Source organism: Papilio machaon, chromosome 6 (assembly GCF_912999745.1).
Source record: "Papilio machaon chromosome 6, ilPapMach1.1, whole genome shotgun sequence".
NCBI classification, from domain to species: Eukaryota; Metazoa; Arthropoda; class Insecta; order Lepidoptera; family Papilionidae; genus Papilio; species Papilio machaon.
The window spans coordinates 5,266,054-5,291,372 of NC_059991.1; the positions used below are offsets into that span (position 1 = coordinate 5,266,054).

At 30.4% G+C, this 25,319-nt stretch overlaps 5 protein-coding genes across 5 annotated transcripts in view; 4 read left to right on the plus strand and 1 right to left on the minus strand.

The window, feature by feature from the left end:
* The first annotated feature begins 727 nt into the window (after positions 1 to 727).
* Positions 728 to 1,748, plus strand: LOC106714940 (endocuticle structural glycoprotein SgAbd-5-like). Its single transcript, XM_014508066.2, has 3 exons — positions 728 to 783; positions 1,119 to 1,234; positions 1,545 to 1,748. The coding sequence occupies exons 1-3, from the start codon at positions 772 to 774 to the stop codon at positions 1,729 to 1,731; spliced, it is 315 nt and encodes a 104-aa protein (XP_014363552.2). The 5' UTR covers positions 728 to 771; the 3' UTR covers positions 1,732 to 1,748.
* Positions 1,749 to 3,941: 2,193 nt separating this feature from the next.
* Positions 3,942 to 5,480, minus strand: LOC106714911 (endocuticle structural glycoprotein ABD-5). The gene is made up of 3 exons (XM_014508036.2): positions 5,381 to 5,480; positions 5,044 to 5,159; positions 3,942 to 4,256 (listed from the first exon to the last, which is right to left on the minus strand). Exons 1-3 carry the CDS (start codon positions 5,390 to 5,392, stop codon positions 4,061 to 4,063), a joined length of 324 nt encoding a protein of 107 aa, XP_014363522.2. The 5' UTR covers positions 5,393 to 5,480; the 3' UTR covers positions 3,942 to 4,060.
* A 4,287-nt stretch (positions 5,481 to 9,767) lies between these two features.
* Positions 9,768 to 11,248, plus strand: LOC106714895 (endocuticle structural glycoprotein ABD-5). Its single transcript, XM_014508017.2, has 3 exons — positions 9,768 to 9,869; positions 10,261 to 10,367; positions 10,720 to 11,248. Exons 1-3 carry the CDS (start codon positions 9,858 to 9,860, stop codon positions 10,907 to 10,909), a joined length of 309 nt encoding a protein of 102 aa, XP_014363503.1. The 5' UTR covers positions 9,768 to 9,857; the 3' UTR covers positions 10,910 to 11,248.
* Positions 11,249 to 17,472: 6,224 nt separating this feature from the next.
* LOC106714817 (bromodomain-containing protein DDB_G0280777) lies at positions 17,473 to 22,336 on the plus strand. The gene is made up of 4 exons (XM_014507933.2): positions 17,473 to 17,556; positions 19,103 to 19,247; positions 20,286 to 20,417; positions 20,595 to 22,336. The coding sequence occupies exons 2-4, from the start codon at positions 19,103 to 19,105 to the stop codon at positions 22,115 to 22,117; spliced, it is 1,800 nt and encodes a 599-aa protein (XP_014363419.2). The 5' UTR covers positions 17,473 to 17,556; the 3' UTR covers positions 22,118 to 22,336.
* Positions 22,337 to 23,298: 962 nt separating this feature from the next.
* LOC106715036 overlaps positions 23,299 to 25,319 on the plus strand; it is a 30,004-nt gene continuing 27,983 nt past the window's right edge. Inside the window, exon 1 of the mRNA XM_014508229.2 lies at positions 23,299 to 23,605. The gene's annotated coding sequence lies outside the window, so the exon portion shown is untranslated. The remainder of the gene's footprint in view (positions 23,606 to 25,319) is intronic.

Here is a 25,319-nt window from a genome sequence, read left to right on the forward strand (position 1 = left end):
ATTAAAATGTATTTATTTAAAGTATGAGTTTTTAACTGTTTCATTTCCAAACATTTAGCAAGGTGTTTAAAACGCAATAAAGATTTTTAATTAAATATATATGTAATACTACATAAAAATTAAGTTGAGAGATATTTTAGATATTTAATTCACAAACACACACACATACACACACACACACACAAACTTACGTACAAACACAAAACACACGCAAAGATTCATAGGGAAAGATATATAACAAAATTATTGTTCTAAGTTTTATACTCAAGTAAAATCTACTAAATATTTGTAAAATTAATTATTTCTACCCGAATTATGACTTATTTTCATTTTTGGTTTAGCTCTTGAGTTAAGTAAGGTTAGTTTGTCACCTTGCAGCAAAGATAAAGATATATATGCAACAAAAACAAAAACATTACTCACACCGTCACCCAAAGGGTAAGCAGAGACCACGGACCCCAATTCGACGAGCTTGGGATACTTGAGATATTAGGTTGCTGGTGTCTGCATGCATTATTTATATTTACTACAGATGATAATTGCCATTAAAGTAAAAACTTAGATAACCAAGTTTCAAAAATAGCGTGGATGTATTCTATTTTTGGTCACCGCTTCGTCACTTTATCAATGTTATCACCTTCGTAACATTCGACACCGTTTGTATTTATTTGGGCAATCACTGTAACTTCAGCAAATAGAATACATATATAAGGAGATGTATCTGGATTTCTCGTCACTTACAATCCATTGTTTAAAGGAAATTAAATCAAAATGTTCACTTTGGTAAGTTAAATTTATTTATTCTTAAAACTACTTTTTGAAATAATTTAAACTATCGGTAATTTCAAAGTAACAAAGCCAAGTATGAAAATTATAGAAAGCACAAATTACATTTACCCAGTCCTAAATATATAGTTCAAAAGACCAAATTAAGACCAGAATAAATATTTAATAATCTTAAGCACTTACGTTCTCGTGATTGGACATTTATGTTTGCACATTTCATAGTAATTAAATATGTACGAAAAACATTACATTGTTGTTTTTTAATATTAAATTTTATGTACATCTAGAACATATATAATTGATATTGTCTCAATTTAATTAATAATTTTCAGAGGCACATATTCCTTTGCCTGGTCATAGCAGCCGCGGCTGCCGACTCAACTAATAAACCTGAAGTTGAAATTCTTACCGAAAAAAGCAACATTAGTGAAACTGGATACGATTTCGAGTAAGTTGATATTACAATAACAAATCAGAAAAACTAAATAGACTTCCACAGTATATGTGAACATATAAAAAAAATCAAATAGATTGAGATGCATATACACATAACTGAAGCAAAAGCAGTTCCTACGATGAAATATTTATGGGTATGGGGAAGTTGAAAAAATATAACGCTGACTGTAATTTTTAGCAACCCGAAAATCATACTCTCATGGATTAAAACGCGGCACAAAATTATCTTAAAATCTTCAACAGAAATCTAACTAATGATATAAAAAATCTGGTACGTTAATTATAAATTTGTTTAATTCTAGATTTAAGACAAGTGATGGCGTGTCCCGTAAAGAAGAAGGTCAGCTCATAACTGTCGGGGAGCACCAGGGCATTGGAGTGAGAGGATCCTACTCTTACAACGCGCCTGACGGTCAACAGTACATAGTCACATTCGTCGCCGATGACAAAGGTTTCAAGCCCACTATCCGAGTTGCTGATCCTCAATAAATGATTGGAATACTGAATATATTTTTTCTTTTTCATAACTAATTAAACTGAACCCTTGCAGAATTGAACGTTAAAAAAAAACTTACTGGTGCTATTTTTTGTAGCCAGGCTCTATTTCATTATGTGATTTGTTAGCATCACGTTAAATTAAATTTATAATTTATCGTATCGTTTAATATTTTTAATGAAACATGTCTTAAAAAAGTAAAGACGACTTTAAAAATAAACATACCGAATATGTACAATACGTACACATACAATTATTGAACCTGCTAGCGCCATCTATTAACTGCAAGAAAATAGTTATATTACGAAAGGATACCGGCGCCGGTTTGTATAAGCTAGTTGTTTTTTGTTTTAATTTTTTTTGTTATTTTAGTTTTTGTTTTAATAAAAATGTTATTTGTTAATACTTTGGAATGTAAATAACATATTTTTAAGGTTACTACTCGTAGTATCTGGCAGACTGTCTTACAGATTTTTAAATAGAATCTAGCGAATAAAAATGTTCCCCTGACAATTTAACCACTAAGTAATAAAACTTAGAACACAATAATAATGAAGACATAACGTTTCTAAAGGACAATGAAAAATGACAGAGTCGTCTCGTAGGTATTTGTCACCGTTTGCAGATGCAATGCACAACGGCGTATTGCATAAGTTTCCCGTTCGCTTAACATTCGCCAAATAGGACTTGAAAACGAACGTATGAGTGTTTGTTTTTTACATAAACACTTGACCCAGTCTGCGTGGATTGTTTCGTCGCAGACTTGTATTACTTCAGACTTTATTTTAATGTAATTTTGTAGTTAATAAGATGAACAACATGATAGATAGGGGTGAAGAGGTTAGAGTTTCAGGTACATTACTAACTGTAACACCAAGAGTCTCTTTGGACATACTTAGCGGAGACTTAGTGTGAGAAATCTGCACTAAGGAACTGATTACGTAAACATTGAACGGTTGTGAGTTCGGTAATAAGCAATAATTTCTGCGACATTGAAAATGATGGTCTGGAATGTTGATTCAAATTGTGTATCGGTAACTGTAAACATTTATTGATTCTAGCAATATTTAAAAATATAAAAGCAATCATTTATTAGTAAGATGTACTTAGAGTACAACTAAAGGTTTCCATGTCATGGTAACGTTGCGATTGACCTTTAGCTGTTAGTTTTAAGTTTCTTCCAAAGATACTAATAAAGTATTCAATCCTTTTAGATATATTCAACCACTTTAACAGGCACAAAAAACAAAATTCATTAATTGCAAAACGTAACAAGATAAGCCATTTGTAAAAAATCGTTTTTAACAATAACATGGGTTGTTGTCTTGTGCATACAAAAGTGTAAATTTTATGTAATTTTTTATGTATAAATAATAATTAAATATTTTTTACTTATTACAATAAAATAAAATATAAGCCGTAAGATAAGGTCCAATTAGAATTTAAAAAAAAACACAAAATAATCCCTATTGTCTGAAACCCACAGATATTCGGGAAAAATCAAAAGCAATAGAAAGCTTTAAAGTCAGTTACGTAATAGAGATTAAAATCTATGCATGATCTCGATTTAGTTTGTCGTGAGTTGTTAAATACTTTCCTGATAATAACTAAACTTTTATATCACCTAAAATTAATGTAACTTTATGTTATTACATACTAACTGTCGCCCGCGACTCCGTCCGCGCAGAAGTAGAAAAAAAACTTAATTAGTAGCCTATGTGTTCTTTCAGACTATGCTCTACCTCTATGTCAAAATTCATCTAGATCCACGCAGCCGTTTTGAAGATACCCTCAAACCAACATCCATCCATCCATCTAAACATTCGCATTTATGTATAATGTTAAGTAAGATTTGAAACTTCTTAAAATTATTAAGATAGTGCTTTACCTCAATCTCACCTGATGTTTAGCGGTGATGTGGCCAAAAGATGTTACGCCTACTTACCCTACTCTTGAAGGTACCTCTTGTTTAAAATAATACATTATTGAAGTAGCTTACTCTACATTTTCGTTAAGTTTGAATTTACTTGCTGAATTTCGGGTAAGAACAATATTAGTACATACATATATAACATTACATAAAAATGGTTTTGGTGTAAAAATAAAATTATAATAACGATTACAAAGTCATTATATTTTAACTCAAGAATAGAATAAGCAATAACAATTGTATACAATAATATTTACATATACATGTGTATATATTGTAGAAGTCTTTGTACGAATACATTTCATATATGGTCATATTTCTATTAAATGTTAATATAGCTTATATTCTTATATATATTTGGTTTTAGCAATAGTGGCTTAAAATAGTTTAATTCACGATTGGGAGGATTCGGTTGTCTTCTCCTCGGTGGGTTGGTAACCGTTTTTATCGGCAACGTAGGTGACCTGAATGTGCTGGCCGTCAGGGGCTATGTATCTGTAACTTCCCTTAACGGAGAGACCTTGTTGTTCTGTGTCGTTCTTGTAATCACCCTGCTCTTGTCTGGATGTACCGTCGCTTGTTTCAAATCTAAAAAAAAGTATATATTATTAAAAGAGAACTTTTAGCGATATGTAGAAACAAGTTTATTTTTTAAAAACGAAATATGTTTTACGACTACACCAACTTTATGACTTATTTTTGCTACACTAGGGAGGTCAAAAATGCTAGATCTATGCCTTTGTCGAGAAGCTGTAGAAAAAATCGGTAATAATAAAAAATACTTTTTTCAATTTAAGTAGTTCCGAAGTAAAATTATTATCACTTTCGTGAAATATTATTATTAACTAATATTAATGGCTAAACACTCACGCATTTGTCGCGTGTCGGCACCTTTATTTTTTTTTAGTGCCGACACTAGGCAAATGCCTGGACTGCCTAAGTGTTTAGCCGTTTATATATTAGTTCTGAAGTTTTTTATAACTCCGATAAGACATATGGTTACATCAGTTGTCATGTGTAAATTCATTTATCGAACCTTTTGATTTCGACATACCAATGTTGCAACATAACTATTGCCTTGATAGAATATTTTGCGTCAAATCTCACAAGTAGGACTAGTCACCATTTATTTTCAAACACAAACGATCGTAAAATGTTTGCTCAATGACACTTAGCCGCTAAATAATACATACAACCTTACAACCTAAAAATAACTTAAATGCACTGTAAGGCACTTAAATTAATTACAGTCTTCAGTATTCCTAAACTTAAGATAATTTTAAGGTTCTGTATATGACAGAAACACATAATGTTTTGAGTATTCAAGAACAAGAGAAGAATAACTTCTTAAAAATAGGATAGTAAAAATGCTCACTCAAAATTGTATCCATTGACGTCAACTTCCGAGTCCTGTTTCACGATTTCGACCGGGGCTTTAGTCGGTTCTTCCTGGGCCAATACTAACGCCAAAGCAGCAAAAGCGAATAATGTCTGCAAAACATGAAATTAAGGTTATTAAAAAAATCTCTAATATATTGTGTAAAATAAAATAATTTCATTATTAAGTGACGTCGATAACTTATTGTAAAAGTGACATTTGTCGGTTCGAGCATCAATGGGGAAATATTCTACTTTTTTTTAAAAATTAAAATTGAAGTAGAAGTTTGTACTGCAATATCTAATTCTATAAATATAAAATGATTGGTACTCACGATTTTCATCATTTTGATAAAAGTCTGAAAATTCGATGTTGATAGATGGACGATGCTTAAACGTCTATACCCTGAAACAGCTACAGTGAGCTATAAATAAGAAGTCAAAGTATTGACAAGGCAATATTTCGTATCATTGAAGGCGAGGTGTTAATAACAAAAATGCAAACAGTTTATTTAAGGTGATCCACGAAAACGTTGCGGGGATTTGTCAATTGTGTAAATTGTTTGTTCGAAGCTGGGACACGCGTGCATCACTTAACCTACATTTTTTTCCGGCCTCAGTGATACATTGTCAAAAAAAAAACTGAAAAAATGATACATAAAAGTAATTATATGAATTAGCTTTTAACGCTACTAGCAAAATTGAGCTTAGATAATATTCACACTTAATAGTAGCATCTCAAATTCCTATAAAAACCTTTATAAATTATGAAATATATCGAACCTGGTGTCTATTTATTAATACAAATTGAGTTTTAGTCAAAGATGATGTGAACATCATTGTATTTGAATCGTAATGAATTACTACTGATCGAAAAAAGGCATCTTTGGATCCTATGAAGTTGTATTTCTACATTACACTACTCACAGCTCTAATAGTTTGTGTATTTTGCATTGCAGTCTATCGGTTTGTATGTCTTATTATCATCATAGTGTGAATTTTTCTCTTATATAAAAAGGAAGGTCCCATAAAACAACGAGTTAATCATCACATGACTGTCATTGCAACAAGAGTTCTTTGTAACAAGTTTCTTGATTTATATACAGTTGCTTGTGATATCGTTTTAAATTTATTTAATACTACTCGAAAGTAAAAAAATAAATAATGGTAATGGATGTAGTTTTAGAAATAAACTAAAAGCAAATAATATTATAAATAATATTTAATCTGTTACTAAAAAAGTTACTGTACAAATAACTAATTGCCTCAACCAATTACTAATTACAACGAACTTAAATGTAACTTGTAAATCGTTAAAATTAAACGCCATAACATCTTAAGTTGTATAATTATCGGAAAACACAAACTCTAGTAAAACTAGTTTTATTCAATTTGCAATATTAGTATGCACATAGGTAGACATAACTTATATGAACCAATCCCGGGATTAATTACAGGTAACCATGCATTGATATGAATGACTTATAGAAACCTTTATCGATAATAACTAACAGAAGTTCACTGATCTTTAACCAAATATAAATAAACTTAAACTTTCGTGATTGGTGGTTTAATGCTGAAATCTTCCAATGTAAAAACATATAATTAAACACTGACTCAAACGTTATTTTTCTTAGAATAAAATTAATAGGAATTAAAAAAATTCATAACGCAACAATGTTTGTCTAAAACATTGTTGTAGTTGATATTTACCGCACAAAATACTTATAACAAAACCGGTCTTCTTCGAACTATTGTTTACGAAGCTAGCACGAATTAAATAATGAAATATGTACAATAAAATAAAAGTTAGTTTTATAAAACTAAGTAACAATCCTTTATAGAACATAATGGGAGAGGATTTCTATTCGCATCGAATATGGGTATAGATTAAAAAAAATAAGCCGGCCTGACTAGACCTCCATGACTCTCTAGAGAAAAATACTAATAAAATGGATAACAAAATCGGCCAAGCCTACTCAGCTTTTAAATAGATTTAATTATTTGCTCGACTGGCAGAGCAAAATAATATTACCCCATAATCCAGTATTGTTGCAAATGCATAAAGCTTATTATGTCTTTATAAAAAGTTTAACCTTGCTCTTGACCTCACGACAGTAGCACATTCAATAGAAAGTAAAAAACAAGCGAATCTGTATGTTTGTGTACATAAGTGATGCTCCTTTCACACGGAGACGCCAGACTACGTTAAGCAATAAAAGTTACCGCACTTGTGTAAGATGAAATCATCACAACATGCAAATAAATAACTTGTAACTATAATTTTAATGACGTATGTATTATTAGAGGTTTACAAGCTGTGTAGAGATGATAATATTGAGGGTATTTAAAACCAAAATCGAATATAATAGGTAGTCTATATTAACAGGAACGTGATATGAAAACAAAAACGTATTGAATGAACTTTTTCATTGGTGCTGACTTTCAACTGCTGGTTTTCAACTGCGCCTGATTTGAAGTAGTAAATTCCTATAGTCACAGAATAACACAGTAGATAAATTCAATCACTGAAGTTTTCTGAGTTCCTGGTTTTCCTTTTTCTCTTTAAAGTTACTTTCTTTGTTAAACAATAAACTTATTTTGATACTTATAACAAAACGTTATGCATATTTATTTACTATGAGTACTACACTTCTAGATTTATGCACAAACAACACAATGTACGTCGCAAAGAACAACGTTATGTAATACGTATGTTATAACTGCATACACTAAGCGTATTAAATGTATTTCACGTTCATCACTTAATACAGAATTCTATACAGATAGACAATTAGTAAATAGAATTAAATTTCTAATTCATATTTATTTCTATAAGTTAATAATTCGATGAAAAGACATGACAAAAAAAATAATATATAAAATGACCTGTATTTGACTTCATTTAAATGTTTGTCTTTAAACTTAATAGTAAATTGACGCTTTACGCAGCGCACCCGCAGAATCCTTAACATAAATTATGGAATACGTTAAATATATTAATCACGAAACTTTGTGTTTTTTACGTAAAACGTAGGTGTTTTTCGATTGATTGTTGTAATACAGGAACTATAGAGCATCGTTAGAAAAAGAGTTTTTGTCTAGGTGTCTGTTGTGTACAAAAAATGTAGTTTTAACGAATCCAATGATAGCTTAGCGATACTCATCACACAGTTAATGTCAAGGTTGATCATGATGTAGATAATATTATAACAAACACTTCGTTATGGGTTTTACGTGTATATTATTTGGTCATTTGAACTTATATTTATCAAGATATTAACTTTAAGTTTATCTTTGTTATCTAATGAAAATTATTACGACAATTATTAACATTACATATTACAATAAAGTAAAATGAATGTTCATTAATAACGATAATTCTATTTTTAGTTTCTTATTTTTGTAGTTAAAAATTTACGTAGACCATTATATTCCATAACACTTAAGAACATTGTCAATATAAATTTAAGTCTCTATTTTAAATTGAAAAAATACAAAAAATTGTTTCAGCGTTTTTCAAACTGATTTAATAAACGATAAGTCAAACTAAGAACGAAGAATAGTTAACGCGTTTTATAAAAAGAAAATTGCAAAAGTCTATTTTCATATAAGTAAAAGGATAACACGTGCGGTAGTGTTACGTTATTTTAATAAAGCTTGTCTGAGCTTTTGCAAACACATGTCATCACGACAATGATATGACGCTTTCAAATGAACCCATTGTGTTTTCACTCACGTACTATTTCTTAATCAGTCCATATAATGTTGGTTATGAATTTCTATTATTTAATTAAGGAAAAATTGACACAGTCGGTCTATACTGTGCACGTACAAACACACATACGAACACAATATTTCTTATAATACGACACAATGACCTCAAGTTGAATTAAATGCCGCGGGTTTCTTACTTGCATTTTGTAATCTTTGATACGTTTCTTTCCCAATCGGGATATAATACGGTAATATTAATTATAAGACTAGTTAAAAGGGTATTTTTCAAGACTAAGATGTAATAAAATAAAATTTCTTCTTTTGTTTAAATAGCACTATTGAGCAAAGTATTGTAAGGCATTTTGGCGATATAACAGTTGAAAATATATACATGTATTCACTTAAACACTTCGACAACTTATAAATTTCTTCGTTTAGCCCTTAAAACTCGACTTTATTTAACCTTGTGTATAAAAAAATGTTTTATTTAATAAGTGTTAATTCATTAACAATGTGTTAACAGAAATTATATACATAATTATAACCTTACACCTTTACACAAAGCAATGTGTACATAAAGTATCAGAATGCTTGCATTGCCTTATTACATAAGAAAAGTTAGTATAGAAGTGCTTTAAGTTGTCTTTAAGTTTTTACCTTTAAACGTAATTTAACTTGTAATGTTACGTAACATTGGAGTTTATAAACTGATTGGACATATCAAAATTATCAATAAAAGTCTAATTGACCAATGCTTAATAAACAAAAAGGAGGACCATTTCATTATTGATCTGTCTCGGATAAACTGAAAAACCACGAACTTTTTTAGAATTTTAAAAATTCTTTTATTAAACTCACGAAAATAACATAATCCATTTTTATGTCTGTTTGTTTAGTAGAGCGAAGTCAGGGCGAGTTGCTAGTATAAAAAATTACTAGGATTGTCTGTAGAGTGAAGTGCAGAACGCGTCACCTCCGACCCATCCTCACATGATGTCAGTCTGCAAGTAATGCCGGAGATCATATAAAATGAACGATTCACCACCACTCGTCACTCATTCGTTAGTTTGAACTCAACACGGATAACCGAGCAACATGCTTAAATACGTAAGTTGCATTTAATTCTTTAATTATTAACACGTTTTAAATACAAAATCTAATATTGTTTTCTTGCAGTCAATTTTGATAGTTTTTTGGCAAGCTAAATTTGATAATCGGCCAATCAGAGTTTTATTAAAATCATGGCATTTATGAAAAAAAATTGTATGCCATAATTGTTAAATTACTCAAAATATACATTCGGAAAGCTCCTAAAAGTAAACAACTTGTTTGTAATAGCACTGTAAAGAAAAGCATAAGCTTTTATAACGTGAATCTTTTTCAAATAAACACATATTTTATGTTCATGTAACTTTCTTCCTCTTCTAATCTTAATAATATAATAAATTATGATTTTTCTTCTATATAATATTGAATGTTCCGTGGTTTTATTTACCAGGTGACAATTGCGTGTGTGTTGGCCGCGCTGTGCTCGGCGGCGCCGCAGCAGGACGTGCAAATCCTACGGTTTGACAACGACGTCAACGTGGACGGATACAGTTTTGCGTTAGTACATCATTATTTGAAATAATCATTTTTACTTTATCATTGTTACCGTTTATTTGTAGGAGCAATTTAACATATTAAATTTTAGTCATGCTTTAAATATTCTAAAATATTTTGTTTTAACAAATTTTATGGATACTAGGTATTTTTATTATCTTTTTTATATTTAATTTTGATACATAAAATATCAATTTTTTACAGAAATATATTAAAATAACAAAAACAAATACAATATCCATTTTAGCTTATTTAAGTTACAACGAATATTAATCCTTGCCGCCGCCAATTAATAATCGAAACAAAAAAAAAACTATTTTATTGTTGTAGTAATAACAACATACTTTTTTATTAGATACGAAACCAGCGATGGTACATCAAGACAGGAAGAAGGTAAACTTGACAATCCGCAATCAGAAAACGCCGCCCTAACCGTCACCGGTCAATATGCTTTCGTTGCTCCCGACGGCAAGCACTACACGGTCACCTTCACCGCAGGTCCCAACGGCTACCAACCCAAGACATCACTCGGACAAAAGAAATAAACATAAGAATTCCCTCACTTCCAGCCAATTGTATATATCAGTTTAATTACCAATCAACAAAGTTAATGCTAAGGTTTCGACTGCAGTGATACTTGTGACACATACAGTCATCTCTCACATTCTCTTTGTTATAACAGAGACAATGATATGTGTCAATACAAATGTGGCGGCAGTTGAACCCCCACAGTTATGAAATAACTCGAACAAAAAGCTCTCGATCTCAGTTATTTCTAAATAACATTGAGCACAGTATCGCCGTTCTAACATCTAAATTGTGCCATAAGATAAATTTTGCTACTTTTATATCCATGCCCTATAAATAAATAAATAAATAATTAACTATTGTTTTATTTTTTCAAATCTTAAGACATACTAGAACTTATACATCAACTCTTTCTCCAAACATAACCAAAATTGCTAGACAATTTTCTTATAAATGTTAATGCCGATTTCAGGATCTAGTATCCTTTGGATTATTCTAGATAGGCATGTCTGTAATTACGATTGCAGCAACTAGGAAATAAACAAATCCTATATCTGCTGTATATCTCAAAAATGTATTCTTATAAAACGAACAAAAGACATTTTATAATTCAGTATCATGTTTCAAATTTGATAAAATGCGCATATTTGATTATTAATCGTAAAAGGTTAGGTTATTTCAGAAATTGTATAACTGCGTTTTATGTATATTAAAAACAAATCACGTTACCACAATTTTATCGCTACATCAACTGTGCTGTCGTAAATATATTGCGCATTTGTTTAGGCACGAACTTGCATTTTCTAGACGCAATAATGAAATCAAAACCGAATATTATAACTTGAAATTAAGTACCTGAGGTCAAGGTCCATTTTAATGTATTTAATGTGTTTCTTTTTAAAAACATTCGTCAAACGTCAGTTGCTAATACAATCTTAAATATTGACATTTAGATAAACGATTTTTTCTATTTTAGAAACTAGAAGAAACAATATCACTGACTATAATTAATATTGACATTCATCAACAATAAGAATCGATATTAATTAAAGAAATCTTACTAACATTATAAATGTGAATATTTAGATGGATGGATTGATGAATAAATTTGTGTTATTTCTAGAACGGATCTTGATGAAATTTGGTGTAATTGTAGAACATAGTCTGGAAGAACACATAGGCAAGTAAAGTTTTTAAAAAAATGTAATAATGTAAAGTATAATTGTAGTAAATCCTTAATTTTAGAGTAAAGAAGCTATGAAGAAGCTATTTAAGAAGCACTAGTGAGCGGCTACAATCACGATGTTTAATGATGAAAATGTCATAATGCAAGAAGAATACAAAAACGGCATCTAAAAGCGATTAGCATCTTATAACGAACCTTGTTAATACCTCACCTTTGTATCACAATATCATAAGGTTAATGGATGTCAGAGGTATAAAACATTTATATTAATCTTTAGATTTTACTAAACATTTGTGTTTACTAGCTTTTCGTGCATTGCATCGCTAGAGTATTGTGTGTGTTCACACTGTATATTTACCACGTTGACAATCTGAAATTTTAAAATCTTTTTTTTACATTATAAGATGACAAACGAGCAAGTGGCCACGTGAAATCGCCGAAACAGCGAAGCGACAACTGCCCATGGACATCTGCAATTGCAGATGCTTTGCTTACTTCAAATCAACGGAGGAGATGACGTACAAGATTAGAATATTTACCCTTCCTATGCGTCCATTCCTCCGTCAAAACCACTTCCCCTTCACATCCTTTCCTTATAAAAAAAAAGATGGAGAGAGAACGTGGACTAAAATGAGGCCTCCAGCAAGCACACTCATTAGGCGAAACGCGGAATTGCTTCAACTTCACGCCTGTCGTCTGTGTGGTTGTGGTATTGCAGCCGTCAACTCGGCCCGTTCGTGCACCCAACAAATGTTGTTGTTGCAGGATCTACTGTTGTCTGAGACAGAAGTTTGATCCGTTCCTAATCGTTAGACAATTTGATTTGTCAGTATCTAACTTACTAGGCTTGACCTCATGATTCTCATTAAGTTAGATACTTAGCTTACATAACTTGCAAATACGCAGTGTTCTTGCTATAGAAGTTATCAATGCAATAAGTGCACGCGTTTACTTTGATCAGAAATTATATAATTTTTATTAAGAGTGTCCAAGGAATAAGTTTAAATTAAAGACATTGGTGAGGAGATCTTCTCCCAGGCCTTATCCTACTCAGACAGCGTTTATAAACCTAGTTTATAAAATGTAGAACAACATATTAGGGGTAATTTAAATGGTTAATCGATTCCGGTCAGAAAGTCAGTGAAATAATTTTGGTTTAACGATTGAAGAAATATGGGAAGACATAAAAAGGTTAGAAGACATTAAAGTTACGGTTGCCTCGATGGCGAAATTAAACAGTCGCATTTGATGCGCACGGCAACTTTACGCCACTAGTGTTGCCATGCAATATAATATTATTCGCAAATATTGTTTCTTGTACTAACTATTATAGCTACACTTTGTCTTAAGAAAGCCTACCTTCTAAATGCAAAACATATATAGATTCGCCTCTAGCCTACAATCACGTACACCTATTAAAACACCACCAAACACCTAAAATCAATAAAACTACAACAACTCAAAAATGTGCTAATAAAATAATTAAAGACGCAAATGAAAAAAAAATGAGATTAATTATTCTTTGGATTAGTATGACTGCCAATAATACAAAACACTTGTTTTTGTTAATATTTTGCGGACGAAGTCGCGAGCTAAAGCTATTCTTTAATATATTATATATGCGCGCGCTTCTCTTCCTTGCAATTTAACTACAATATTTGTATCTACACATTTACAATATTTTTTCCTTTTAATTATACCTATATTAAGCCTGAAATGTATTCATTAAAAAAATTAAAAAGAATTTTTTTACCTTTTAATCACATATCTTAGTTAATCATTTGCATAACTCAAATGTTACTATATATCTATGTATTTAGTAGTTTAGTTCGTTTTCTAATCCCAATTAGGATTTGTTTCATGGTACTACTACAAAACACCCACATAACACATTAAAACCATTTACACTCTAGGTGTAATGTATTAGGCTAAGAAATTTCACAGTGCAAAGGTTGTCAGCGCATTTCGCAAAGCGAAATGCCAACACATACATATATGTCGCGTACTCAACGTATATTAGAGTTACGTTTGAATACGTTCGGCTCACCTATTCAAACTTCACCTTCACGATGCTAAATTGTTCTATTGTTGACTTGTAATTAATCATTCCACGAGGCTTTTGAATAGTGCTTTTTGGCTCATTAAAGAATCTCAAATACAAAAGTTATGTGTGTCACATAACGGTACTAATTTCTTGCCTTCGAATGATTTTTTCTATGATTAAAAACCACCCATTGATCTGGCTTCTGGTGTAGATTAAGTCCGTCGATCAATCTTACTACTTCTTACCAATATTATAAATTGGAACGCTTAGATGGATGGATGGATGTATGTTTGTTTGAAGGTATCTCCGTAACAGCTCAACGAATCTTAATTATATTTGGCACAGATGTAGACATAGTCTGGAAGAATATGGGCTACTTATTAAGTTTTTAATTTTTAATTCCGTTCGGACGTTGTCGACAGCTAGTTTATTATACAATGTTTATGCATATTAAAACGCCTGTAATGAAAAGCGGAGAATTGTAACAGAACAGCGACATAAACCGATGAATATAATCAGGCGTTTATACGTAATTTGTTTTCGTTTGTCTTAATCAATCTACGCGGAACATTCAAATTGTAAGTATGTCGATAAAATTATACTGAAAGCAATATGAAATGTTCTATTAAAAATAATTGGCAATAGTTCATTCCTAGCAAATTGCTGTTCATTTTTATTAGTTTATTAAGAAAGGGTTACATGAACATTGTATTCATAAAACGGAATTTAAAAATCAAAGCATTGAAATATAATATACAACGATAAAGTTTCACCTTATGACAAAAATAAAATGAATAATTCCCTGGTCATCGTGACATCCTCGAGTTAATTAAGTGCTTAAAAATAGCAAATTCACATTTCAACATTTAAGCTACATGATTTATGCTATTTAAGATTATTTTATATAAGGTACAAGCGCAGTTATATCACGGTACCTAGAATCTTGAACCCATCATAAACAACTAATATAAATAGAAAGATGACATTTAAATACAACAAACATTTCAGTTTATAAAATATTCGTTCGAGTAATAACGTAAGAACGTGATGACATCGACTATTCGTGACCGACTCCTAGTTCCTGCACCGTATATACGTATCTATTCCTTCATCGATTAACACGACATAACAAATTAAATAAATCATACGGTGAGTACGCATCATGTCAATGTTTATTTATACCATTCCGATATTTATCGTAACCTAACTGTATCTACTTGTACATCAAGTCCTTGGCAAAAGGATCTAACACATTACTTATATGTTGAATGTGTTGTTTATAAGACAAAAGTTAATGATATTTTTGATTTTTAATAATTATCATTGCTAATACCTGCTATGATGTGAACATTGGAATTTAGAGCATGTTGTTTTAGAATTGTTTATGTTTTAGAAAAATAATTTTATAATATGTGATATATGTATATATATATATATTACATTATGTATATGATAACTTTTGATACGTTATCGTTTTACAAATAACAAAAGTTGGTCACATGAAATATTTACATCTAAGCTTTAAAACAATAAGTTGTTACTTAAATATTCATTCACCATTATAATCTTTATAACTTGGAATTATCATACGGTTTTTTATATTGTTATCGTGTGTGATTCAAATAGGAGATACCCGGTACGTAAATTTATAAAAATAAATTAAAAATTATTACATATTTTGTAGGAAAAAATTTGCATATTAGATATAAATATACACTTAAACGTTTTATAGACTCATTAATTAACATATTTTTAGCTTATTTATTTTAAATAAAACAATGGTCATTTAACTATGAAAAATATAAAATTACGATATAGCCCATAAATTTAGTCATTGAAATAGCATGTGGTAGATTCGTAGTCATTGAGTTTTTTTATCTAAAAAAATATTTTAATAGTAGTCCTATATTAGTGTAGTTTTTACAGCTTCCATTTAAATAAAAAAATGTTAACATTATTAACACATAACAGTTGTATTAATGTTAAACTGAAGGCACAAATTTTAATCAACTAGCTATACTTAAGTTCTATAACGTAATTTAAGTTTTAGACTATTATTCTTTTACTCCTTCCTTGACTCTACATCTCTTTGAGGGCCTTGGCTTGGTCGAGCAATTTTATGGGCTATTAGGAATTTTAGAATAACTAAAAACAGTTAAATTCTCTTGATAGCAATTGTATTATTATTTAAATAAAATCATCGAAGTATGTGCTCAAGAAAAATAATTTGTCTTAAAACAAACTAATAATTTGTTTTTGTATAAATGCAACAGTCTCTCTTTATAACTTCAAATATCGACCTCGATTGTCGTGGTAATTGTTGAACAAACTTACAACACTTTACTATGACCTTTGTCAATTCGTTAGTGTACATCATTAGATTGAATTGCCAAGAACAGCCGACAGTCGGAAATCAGTATATCTAATAAAAATAACCGTATTTATTTCCGTGACTGCTCAAAAACAAAAACAAATATTTATTTAATTTCTTTTCATTGATTACTTTAACTGTGAGAAAATAGATGTTTATAACTGTTTTGCAATTATAAAATAGCGCCAATGTTTAAATTTGCAAATTTCCTGTTTTTAATCCATAGTTAGAAAACACTGATCAAGTCTTTTGATAATAGAACCTATATTTAAACACTGCGAGTAATTTGAATTACCAGTACAGGCGTCAATAACTAATTTGGTAGTCAATAACTAATTTTAGGTACTTAAACATTGTCAAAACACTTTAAATCCCATATGCGTAACTAAATTACTAAATAGCGTGAAGTATTTAGTATTTAGTCCATTTATGAGTTGGTATATTTAGCGTTTTTTTTGTTACGTAAATCAAATTTGCAAGTTTGTATAGATTATACTTCACATTATTTTTCGAAGTCGAAATCAGCCTTTTACAAAACCAATGAGACATGTTCTCTTGCTTTATTAAACGTAACTATCTTTTAAGATTTCTAATTTATCTTATGTTGCGATAATACTTATACACATAGAAAAGACATCAACGCGTTAAAGAAATATAAGTCATTGCATTTATTGCATATTGGAGCCTATTCAATGCAAACAAACAAACGAACAATTAAATTTTTATCTTTGTAACATTAGTATAGATGTATCTTTCAATATAAGATAGTTAAATGCGTTATTTATATAATTAAATTTAATCTCGTTTACCATATCCTTTTACTACAGGTTTGTATAACAAAAGTTATATAACCGGAAAAGAACACAGGAATTTACTACTTATACAGTTAGTGCATCTTTTAAGTATTAAATAAATAACACTTCTTTTTAAGTTGTCTATGAAGTCATGTTTTGGACGTATTAATAAATTACGCGGGGCGAAGAAACCGCGCAGTCTCGTGCGAACTCTTGCGCAACAGGCCGCGCCGCCACGCCTCCCATGCCCGCAGATAGTTGATAACAAGGTAATAGTAATTGCTGTTTTTATTTCTTATTTTTATAAATGCAATAAATGTAGTTTGTTTTATAATTTAAAATTTTCAAACAATCAAGTTCATTTTCTATAGTTTCTAGTTTGTTTTGTAGTTTATTTAAATTTTACGGTCAGAAAAAATCTATGATTATTATATACAGTTAAAACGCCAATAACCTGGCTATAATAAATAAACGTTTATAAATAGTATAAAACTACAAACATATTATGTTATTCTATTTAAAAGTTAAAACTATTCTTGATGTCGTGAAACACTTAAATAAGTAAACTATTACGTATTGTTGTTACGTCGTTATTATTCGCACAATGCTAATTATTATAGCGTGACAAATAACCGCGCGTCTGTCTGTCCAAACGCAATACATCCAAATAGAAGTGAACAGAGATTCATTTGATTTTTCTAAATAAATAGCGATTAATGAGCAAAATGTAATTACATTATTTCTATAATTAATGTAATGACTCTAACTTATTCAAATTTAAGATACGTTAGATTAAGTTCATGACTAAATATAAATATGTAAAATAATTTTTGTAATATGTATGTCAGGTTTGATGGTTTGTCCAGAATCAAACAAACCACTTTTGATTAATTGATTTAAATTTGGTCCTTATTTTGAGAGACAGGATAGATTTTATCTTGGTTATTGACTAATGACCCATGAGATTATTATACGACATTGTTTGATAATCGACTTAGATTTGGAAAAAACAAGCGATGACATATATTACCCGAGCAAAACAGGGGCTGCTTGGAAACATTAATACAATTGCCTTATCAAATAACCAATGATGACGGAATGAATACAAATTCAACAATTTCATAGTGTATTGCGTCGACGTATTGGTATATATGCAAAGATATTTTTTTTAACTCTAGCATCGTTTGCAATTTTCCTTGAATATAAATTAAAGAACAAAGACAGTGATTACTTTTGTTGGTTTTCAAATTGTTTTAAATAATTGTACAGGTAAATTAGCAAATGCGGTTTGGACTTTGCTATGAAAATTTTGATGTCATAAAAGTTATGCATCTATAAGCAAATTAAAATTCTACACAGCAACAAGGAATATAAGTTATAACGAACTGTTACGTGGCAAAAAAATCTGCAAATTAAATCATTAATTCCATTAACATTTTTAAATAATATAAAATAACAATTATATAATATTGATAAGACGTTTAACAAGTTGTTTAGAAATTATTTAAGCCAAATCCGGTTGTCGTCATTACCCATATTTAAACTCAATCGTTTATTGACTTTTAATTGCCATCTCATAATCCCGTATAGGAATCGTGTTGTAGCTATTAGTTATTAAGATTTAAAACATGATAGTCTTTTTTTTATAACTATTTAAAGAAAATTAACTCCTTACATATTTATGTATAACTTAAAATAAAAAATACTGATTTATATCATAATTATTCTAAAATGGTACAACTATAATATCTTAGTAAAGTAAACACAAATTAAAAGTAGCAGAAAAGTACCATAATATACACAATTTAATTTCAGATGATTGGTCGAAGGTACTTCATATTACTATGTGTAACATTATACATGCTTCAAGTGAAATGTGTTGACAAATACACAGATGAAAATAGACCTTATGAATTCGGATTTACCATTGACGGAGAGCAACATCGACACGAAAAGAAAGGTGGGTACAACAATTCACATAGAAAATATTCCCGTTAGTTTCCAGTGCGGAAACAAATAAATAACTACATATTGCTACCTATGATGTTTCAAATAGATTTTCGGGTTTCGGTAGTATCAATTCACGATAAAACTAAGAAACTATATTCTTATATCAAAAAAGGTCAAAGTAATAAACCGCAAAGAAATAAAAAATAATTAAAAAAAATATTGTTTTGTCTCTAATTTTTTCCCTCTATAGACTGTGACACACCTATATAAATATTTCTATAGAGCTGTTCCAATGCTATTTCCAATTTTTTAAATATAAGTTAAATCATAGAATCACGCATAATTATGTTAGTTCTTTAAAATATTAATTTTAAATCATTTTTCAACAAATAAATTCAACAAACGACACGATTTTTATTATATCATACTTATACAAAGAATACGCACGATCGCTAGGACCAGGTCGGGATAATGAACAAGTCACGTTCTGAATATTGATATAAAAACACGAAATCATTACAAATTTTATACTCTACTCGTATTCTTTAATTCTACAGTTTTAAAAATATCAGACTTTATTGAAATATTAAAACTCGTTTAATACACAATTTGAAAGATTTCTTGATTTTATTTCAAACTATCGAAATTAATATGAAGCAGATTTATTATAGTAAAGCATTGTAGTAAATAGTGTCTTCTAAAATTTATACTTTCCTAAAATGAATCTGCTAAAACTGAATGGGTCAAACAAATCAACGCTAAAATTTAAACAAGCATTGACCTCATCGAATAATTATAAAAATGCTTGACGTTCGACAAATAACGCCGAGCTTCATGAGAGGAGTTAAAAATATTTTAATTTACTATACAAATATAGGCGTCAACTTGCATCACAATCAGAATCATTATTTACTTCCGCATAAAGCATACATATTAGATATTATAAATATATTGTTATTAGATCTTTGATTTTCGTATCTCAGTGTTATAATATTCTACTCCAAATTTTTTAAAATTCTGTCTAAAATACATAATTTTCTCATTACAGATGAAAATGGGATCATCATGGGCGAATTTGGTTTCATCACCGCAGATGGCGTATATCACGTGACAGTCTACGCAACTGACGAAAACGGAAACTTTAAAATTTTATCAATGAAAAATATTCGTGTAAAGCCATGTACGTATTTTTTTTAAATATTTACTTAAGGATTTAAATTTTTTTTTTTGCTGAATACAATATGTATGTAGAAATAATTATTTAAAAATCCTGGAAAGTGCACTTGGTTTTATTCCCCGATGTATCTTTTCTTTCACTGCTTTGGCACAGATTAATTTGCCTTTCCTTAATTTACAGATCCTACCGCCAAATCTGGTTCCGGTCCAGAAAGAGGGCGATCTCTTGAGTACTCATCATCGCCTATAGTACCTACTAAATCATCAACAAATAAAAATCAGGAACAAAACAAAAAGCAACACAAAGAATTTCCGAAACCTGGCCCTGCTTCACCTGCTAAATCTTGTTCACATTGCAAACTTCCTACCACTACCACCACTACTACAGAAGCTCCATACATTCCTAGCAACAACATACCGCCGGTACCAGCTATTTCACAAGAACTAGAAATACCACCTAAGAATAACCAATATAAGGAAGAATATTCCCAAAAAGAGGTCAGGACACAAGAATATCTTCAACAAGAAGAACAACTACGACAAGGACAACAACTACAACAAGAACAACAACAAGAAAGAAAACAACAAGAAAGAAAACAACAACAACTACAACAAGGGCAGCAGCATCAAAGTCTACAATCACAAGGCCAGCAACAAGGTCAAGGAACGCAGCAAAATGAACCAGAACAAGCAAGACTGCAACAGCAAGGACAGCAACAAGTAAGTCTGCTACAACAAAGAAAGCAAGAACGACATCAGGATCAGTTAAATAATGCACAAAATTATCCAACACATGCAATTGGATTACTACAAAGAAATTCGCAAATGAATTCACCGAACTATCCACAACAGAGTTACAATCAAGAAGAATTGCAAAGCGAATATCAAAAACAGCAGCAACAACAACAACAGGACTCGAATCAATTCGCTGGTAAACAAAGTATTTCTCCATTTACTACGAGTATCGGATCACAACAGAACTACCCCGAACAAAGCCAAAGCGCCAATGATAACTATCCACAACCAAGTTACACTCAAAGTGGTTTAGAAAACAGCCCTAACTATGAAACAGGTACTAGCCAAAGCCAGACAAATGTAAGAGGCAAGGGCGAATCTAACTATCCTGGGAGTGATATTTTACAAACTCAGTCAGTAGCCAGTGATTATCAAGGTCCAATGCCACGGATGCCTCCGGAAACAAATCGTAATCCAAAATCTTACGATGATCAATCAAATAAAGGTATTAATGCGTTAAGCTCGCCTGCCAGCGCATTTGTTCCTCGGCAGAATTCCCCACCTAAAAAGCCGCAACTAATATCAGCTCAAATACAAATAGTTGACAAAAATACTAACATTCATTACAAGCGTCCCGGAGAAAAAGAAGGCCTTCCTGAAGGGCTAACTAAAGATGATATGTCTCAACTTTTGTACACGTTCAATTACACTGTAGGCTTCCACGGCCACTTTGAAGAAGGTTATAAAAATGTTGCCAAAGTTGGCTACTATTATGTGACAGGAAGGAATGGCGTTCGCACAAGAGTTGATTATGTTGCCGATGAAAAGGGATTCCGACCTAAAATTACGCAAGAAATTCTTGATTTACTATCAGACGATGTACCTAAACCAGATACGGAAAAAGATTCAAAATACGGACTTAAAGGCTATGAATTTAAATGGCTTTATTATCCAGAAGATACAAAATAACTTTAAAATACGCATAAGGTAAAATCATCATTTAGTTAGCAGAAATTCATAGTATATTTAATGGTTTGTATATAAGAGTAATTATTAACTAATAGTAATACGACGGAAATCTTACTGAATAAGACTGAAAACGTACCGAGATGAATAAATATTTCTAAATTTTAAGCAAAACATATTGGCACGATTCAGTTCAATAATTTTTACGTCGTAATCCTTAATCAAGACAGTTTAAATAAATACCAAAAATGTTAAAAATATTTGATTATTGTATTTAATTAGATATTAGTGGTATTATTTAATAACCCTTATAAATAATTTGTGTATAAACGCTCACTGCCTTAAATACTGCCAATTACATTGAATTCAGCACTTACTTAAATTAGTTATTTGGATTTAAATCGAATAAAGTTGTTTACATGTTATCTTGTCTTTTGAATACCACTGTATGAAATTAAAAACCCTAAATTTCTCAAGAATTTAGCCCGGATTTCCCTGGTTTGCAGCATTACTTCAGTGCAGCGATTATGTTTTAGCGCCTATATTTTATATTATAGCAATTTTATTTAAACCGAAAATTGTTTTTTTTTTCAGACGAAGTAACACTTATTCTACAACACTCTATAGTCTCGTTAAGATATGATATGGGTAGATTTTCACTTTTAATACACTTAATATTATGTTTATTTTCGCAACAGTTTTTGAAATTACAATGGAAAATAATAAAAGTAATTTGTATTTGTATACTTATATGACCTAACATGTTCCTTTTTTATACTTATATAAATTATTGTTAGCTATCTCTTTTGATATCCATTATACAGGATTTCAATAACTTTTTACTGAAGAGAACATCAAAAGAAGTTGCTCCTCGTTCGTTTGTGCAAATGGTATCTTATAATGACTTTTTGAAGAAACATGTCATTAAGCATTTCGGAAAGGGTATTTATAGGTTACATTATTAAGGTGCCGAAAATTGCATTTGTTTTATTTTTTTTTTTAAGATAAAGTCACAATTACGAAATGAAAAGTTAACAATAGCTACTACAAGTATAACAGAACCGAGATAAATTAAATCTTAAGTACTTAAGTAATTTGTATGAAACCAAACTGTGAATGAATGTGTGCAATCAAATTACGATATACTATCTTTGCGCGTTTTGGCGGGAAACTGTCCGAGCAGTTACAACAGGGCCGGCGCGTGCGCAACACGCGTTCGAATTTTAAAACCGATGCGATCGCGAACGCGACTCCGTTTTGTCTTCTAATCTCTTTTGTTCCGACAATTTGTTTAAATGGAAGTATTGGGGACACTTGTAGTTTACCATTGTGACTACACCAGATAAGATGCTTTTAGAGTTCCTTTGTTGAAGCACAATATAAGGTTTAGTTCTACTTTCGTAAAATTTAAATAACACTGTGAGTCAAAATTTCATAGGAGTAAAATAATCTCATTGTTACATTGGACTGATAAGACCGAAGAAGTAGAAGGTAATTGTTTTTATAAATTCAAAAATTTATTAATTTACATTAAGTAATCACAACATAGTATAAGCTTATGTTTTAACGAAATGTGAAGAACTAATTATTATATAATAGCATTTTGATTAATTCAATGAAGTCCAAAACAATCTTGTTCTGCAATTGAAATAACTACAAAATGTAAAATGATACTGATATATCCGATCCAATAAAAGTATTCTTGGGCATAAGATTTTATCACATAAAACAGAATTTACTCGTAATAATAGCTATTATAATTTAAAGAGATTTAAACATGTTAGTAATTAATTTCAGAAGGATATAATTTTTTTACATTTATTTTAATAGTCTCACACGGAGCTCAGAAACGAATAATTGGACTCTTTTAAATAATTTCACTAATCGAACTCCAAATTCCAAATTCTACGTTATCATTAATCAGCCATGCCATCCACATTCAATCGCAATACTTTCTTGTCATCATATCATCATCATATCTCTGCAAATCATGTCTATACCACACTAACCTTTTGCTTCTCAATTTCAAATCAGTAGCACTATTTCCAAACTTCTTAACTTCATCCCTTCTCGTCACAAACATACGCATCTCATTTACATGCAATCTCCTTTCATTCGAAACTTTGGTGGGCCAACACTCAGATTCATACAATACGACAGGTCTAACGTCAATATTCTAAGAAATATTTTATTGTTGTTCAAGGTTAAAGAAGATCATATTAACAATTTATTTAAATTTCGTAAATGGCCAAAAGAAAACAAGTAACAGGTCGCCCGTCAGCACGATTTATTTTCTTTTTTTATTGACTTCTTAATGAAGTGTTTTTCACTATAAAGTCTGATAAGAACAAGAATTGTTCACCTAAAAAGTATGATTTTATTAAAGAGATTAGAGCGTTCAGAGATATCTTAAGTTTTTAATGTTTTATTTATTTGACGTGAATGTAATTTATTGGATAATAAACATTTGGATTTACGCTGTCCTTTTCGTACACCGAACATAAAAATGGAGGTACTGAATCACAGAAAAGAATACATGTAAATAGTCATCGTAAACGTATTACCTTAGTTTCTGACTTTTGAAACTTTTCTATCATATAGCCACGCGACTATTTGATACCGCTAGTAAAATTTAATTATGCAGATACTATAGAGGGCAACATAATTATTCATACATGCCTGTTTCACAGTAAACTTAGTATCAACTGACAAGATATTAGTCACGCAAACTTTACAGTAATTATATAGTGGTATAATAGTACGTACATTTTAAGTTAAAATGCAAATTCAAACTGTCCTTCCTAAATACGTAATGGATGTAACCAAATGATATAGCGTGAGACATGCGGTAGCTTTTCACATCACTGACCGGTCAGGGAATGCGTGTCACGAATAAGAATTTTCCATCTTATTTTCGTCGTAAATTATATGAAAATATTTCATAATTAAAATTCTCCATAATACTAACAATAAATATGGCAATGGTAGCATATGTTCGCCTAAGTTAAATATAAATACTTAAAAAAAATCTAGTATTCAACATTCTATTGTAATAATATCAAATTTAATTTAAATTAAATGTTCGAACATAATTTATGAATAATTGTATTAATCTGATATAATTTAATTGGAAAACGATATACTTTTGATAATAAAAATAAATAGTTCTGAACAATTTCGAATTCGCATTTGCATTATGTTGTGT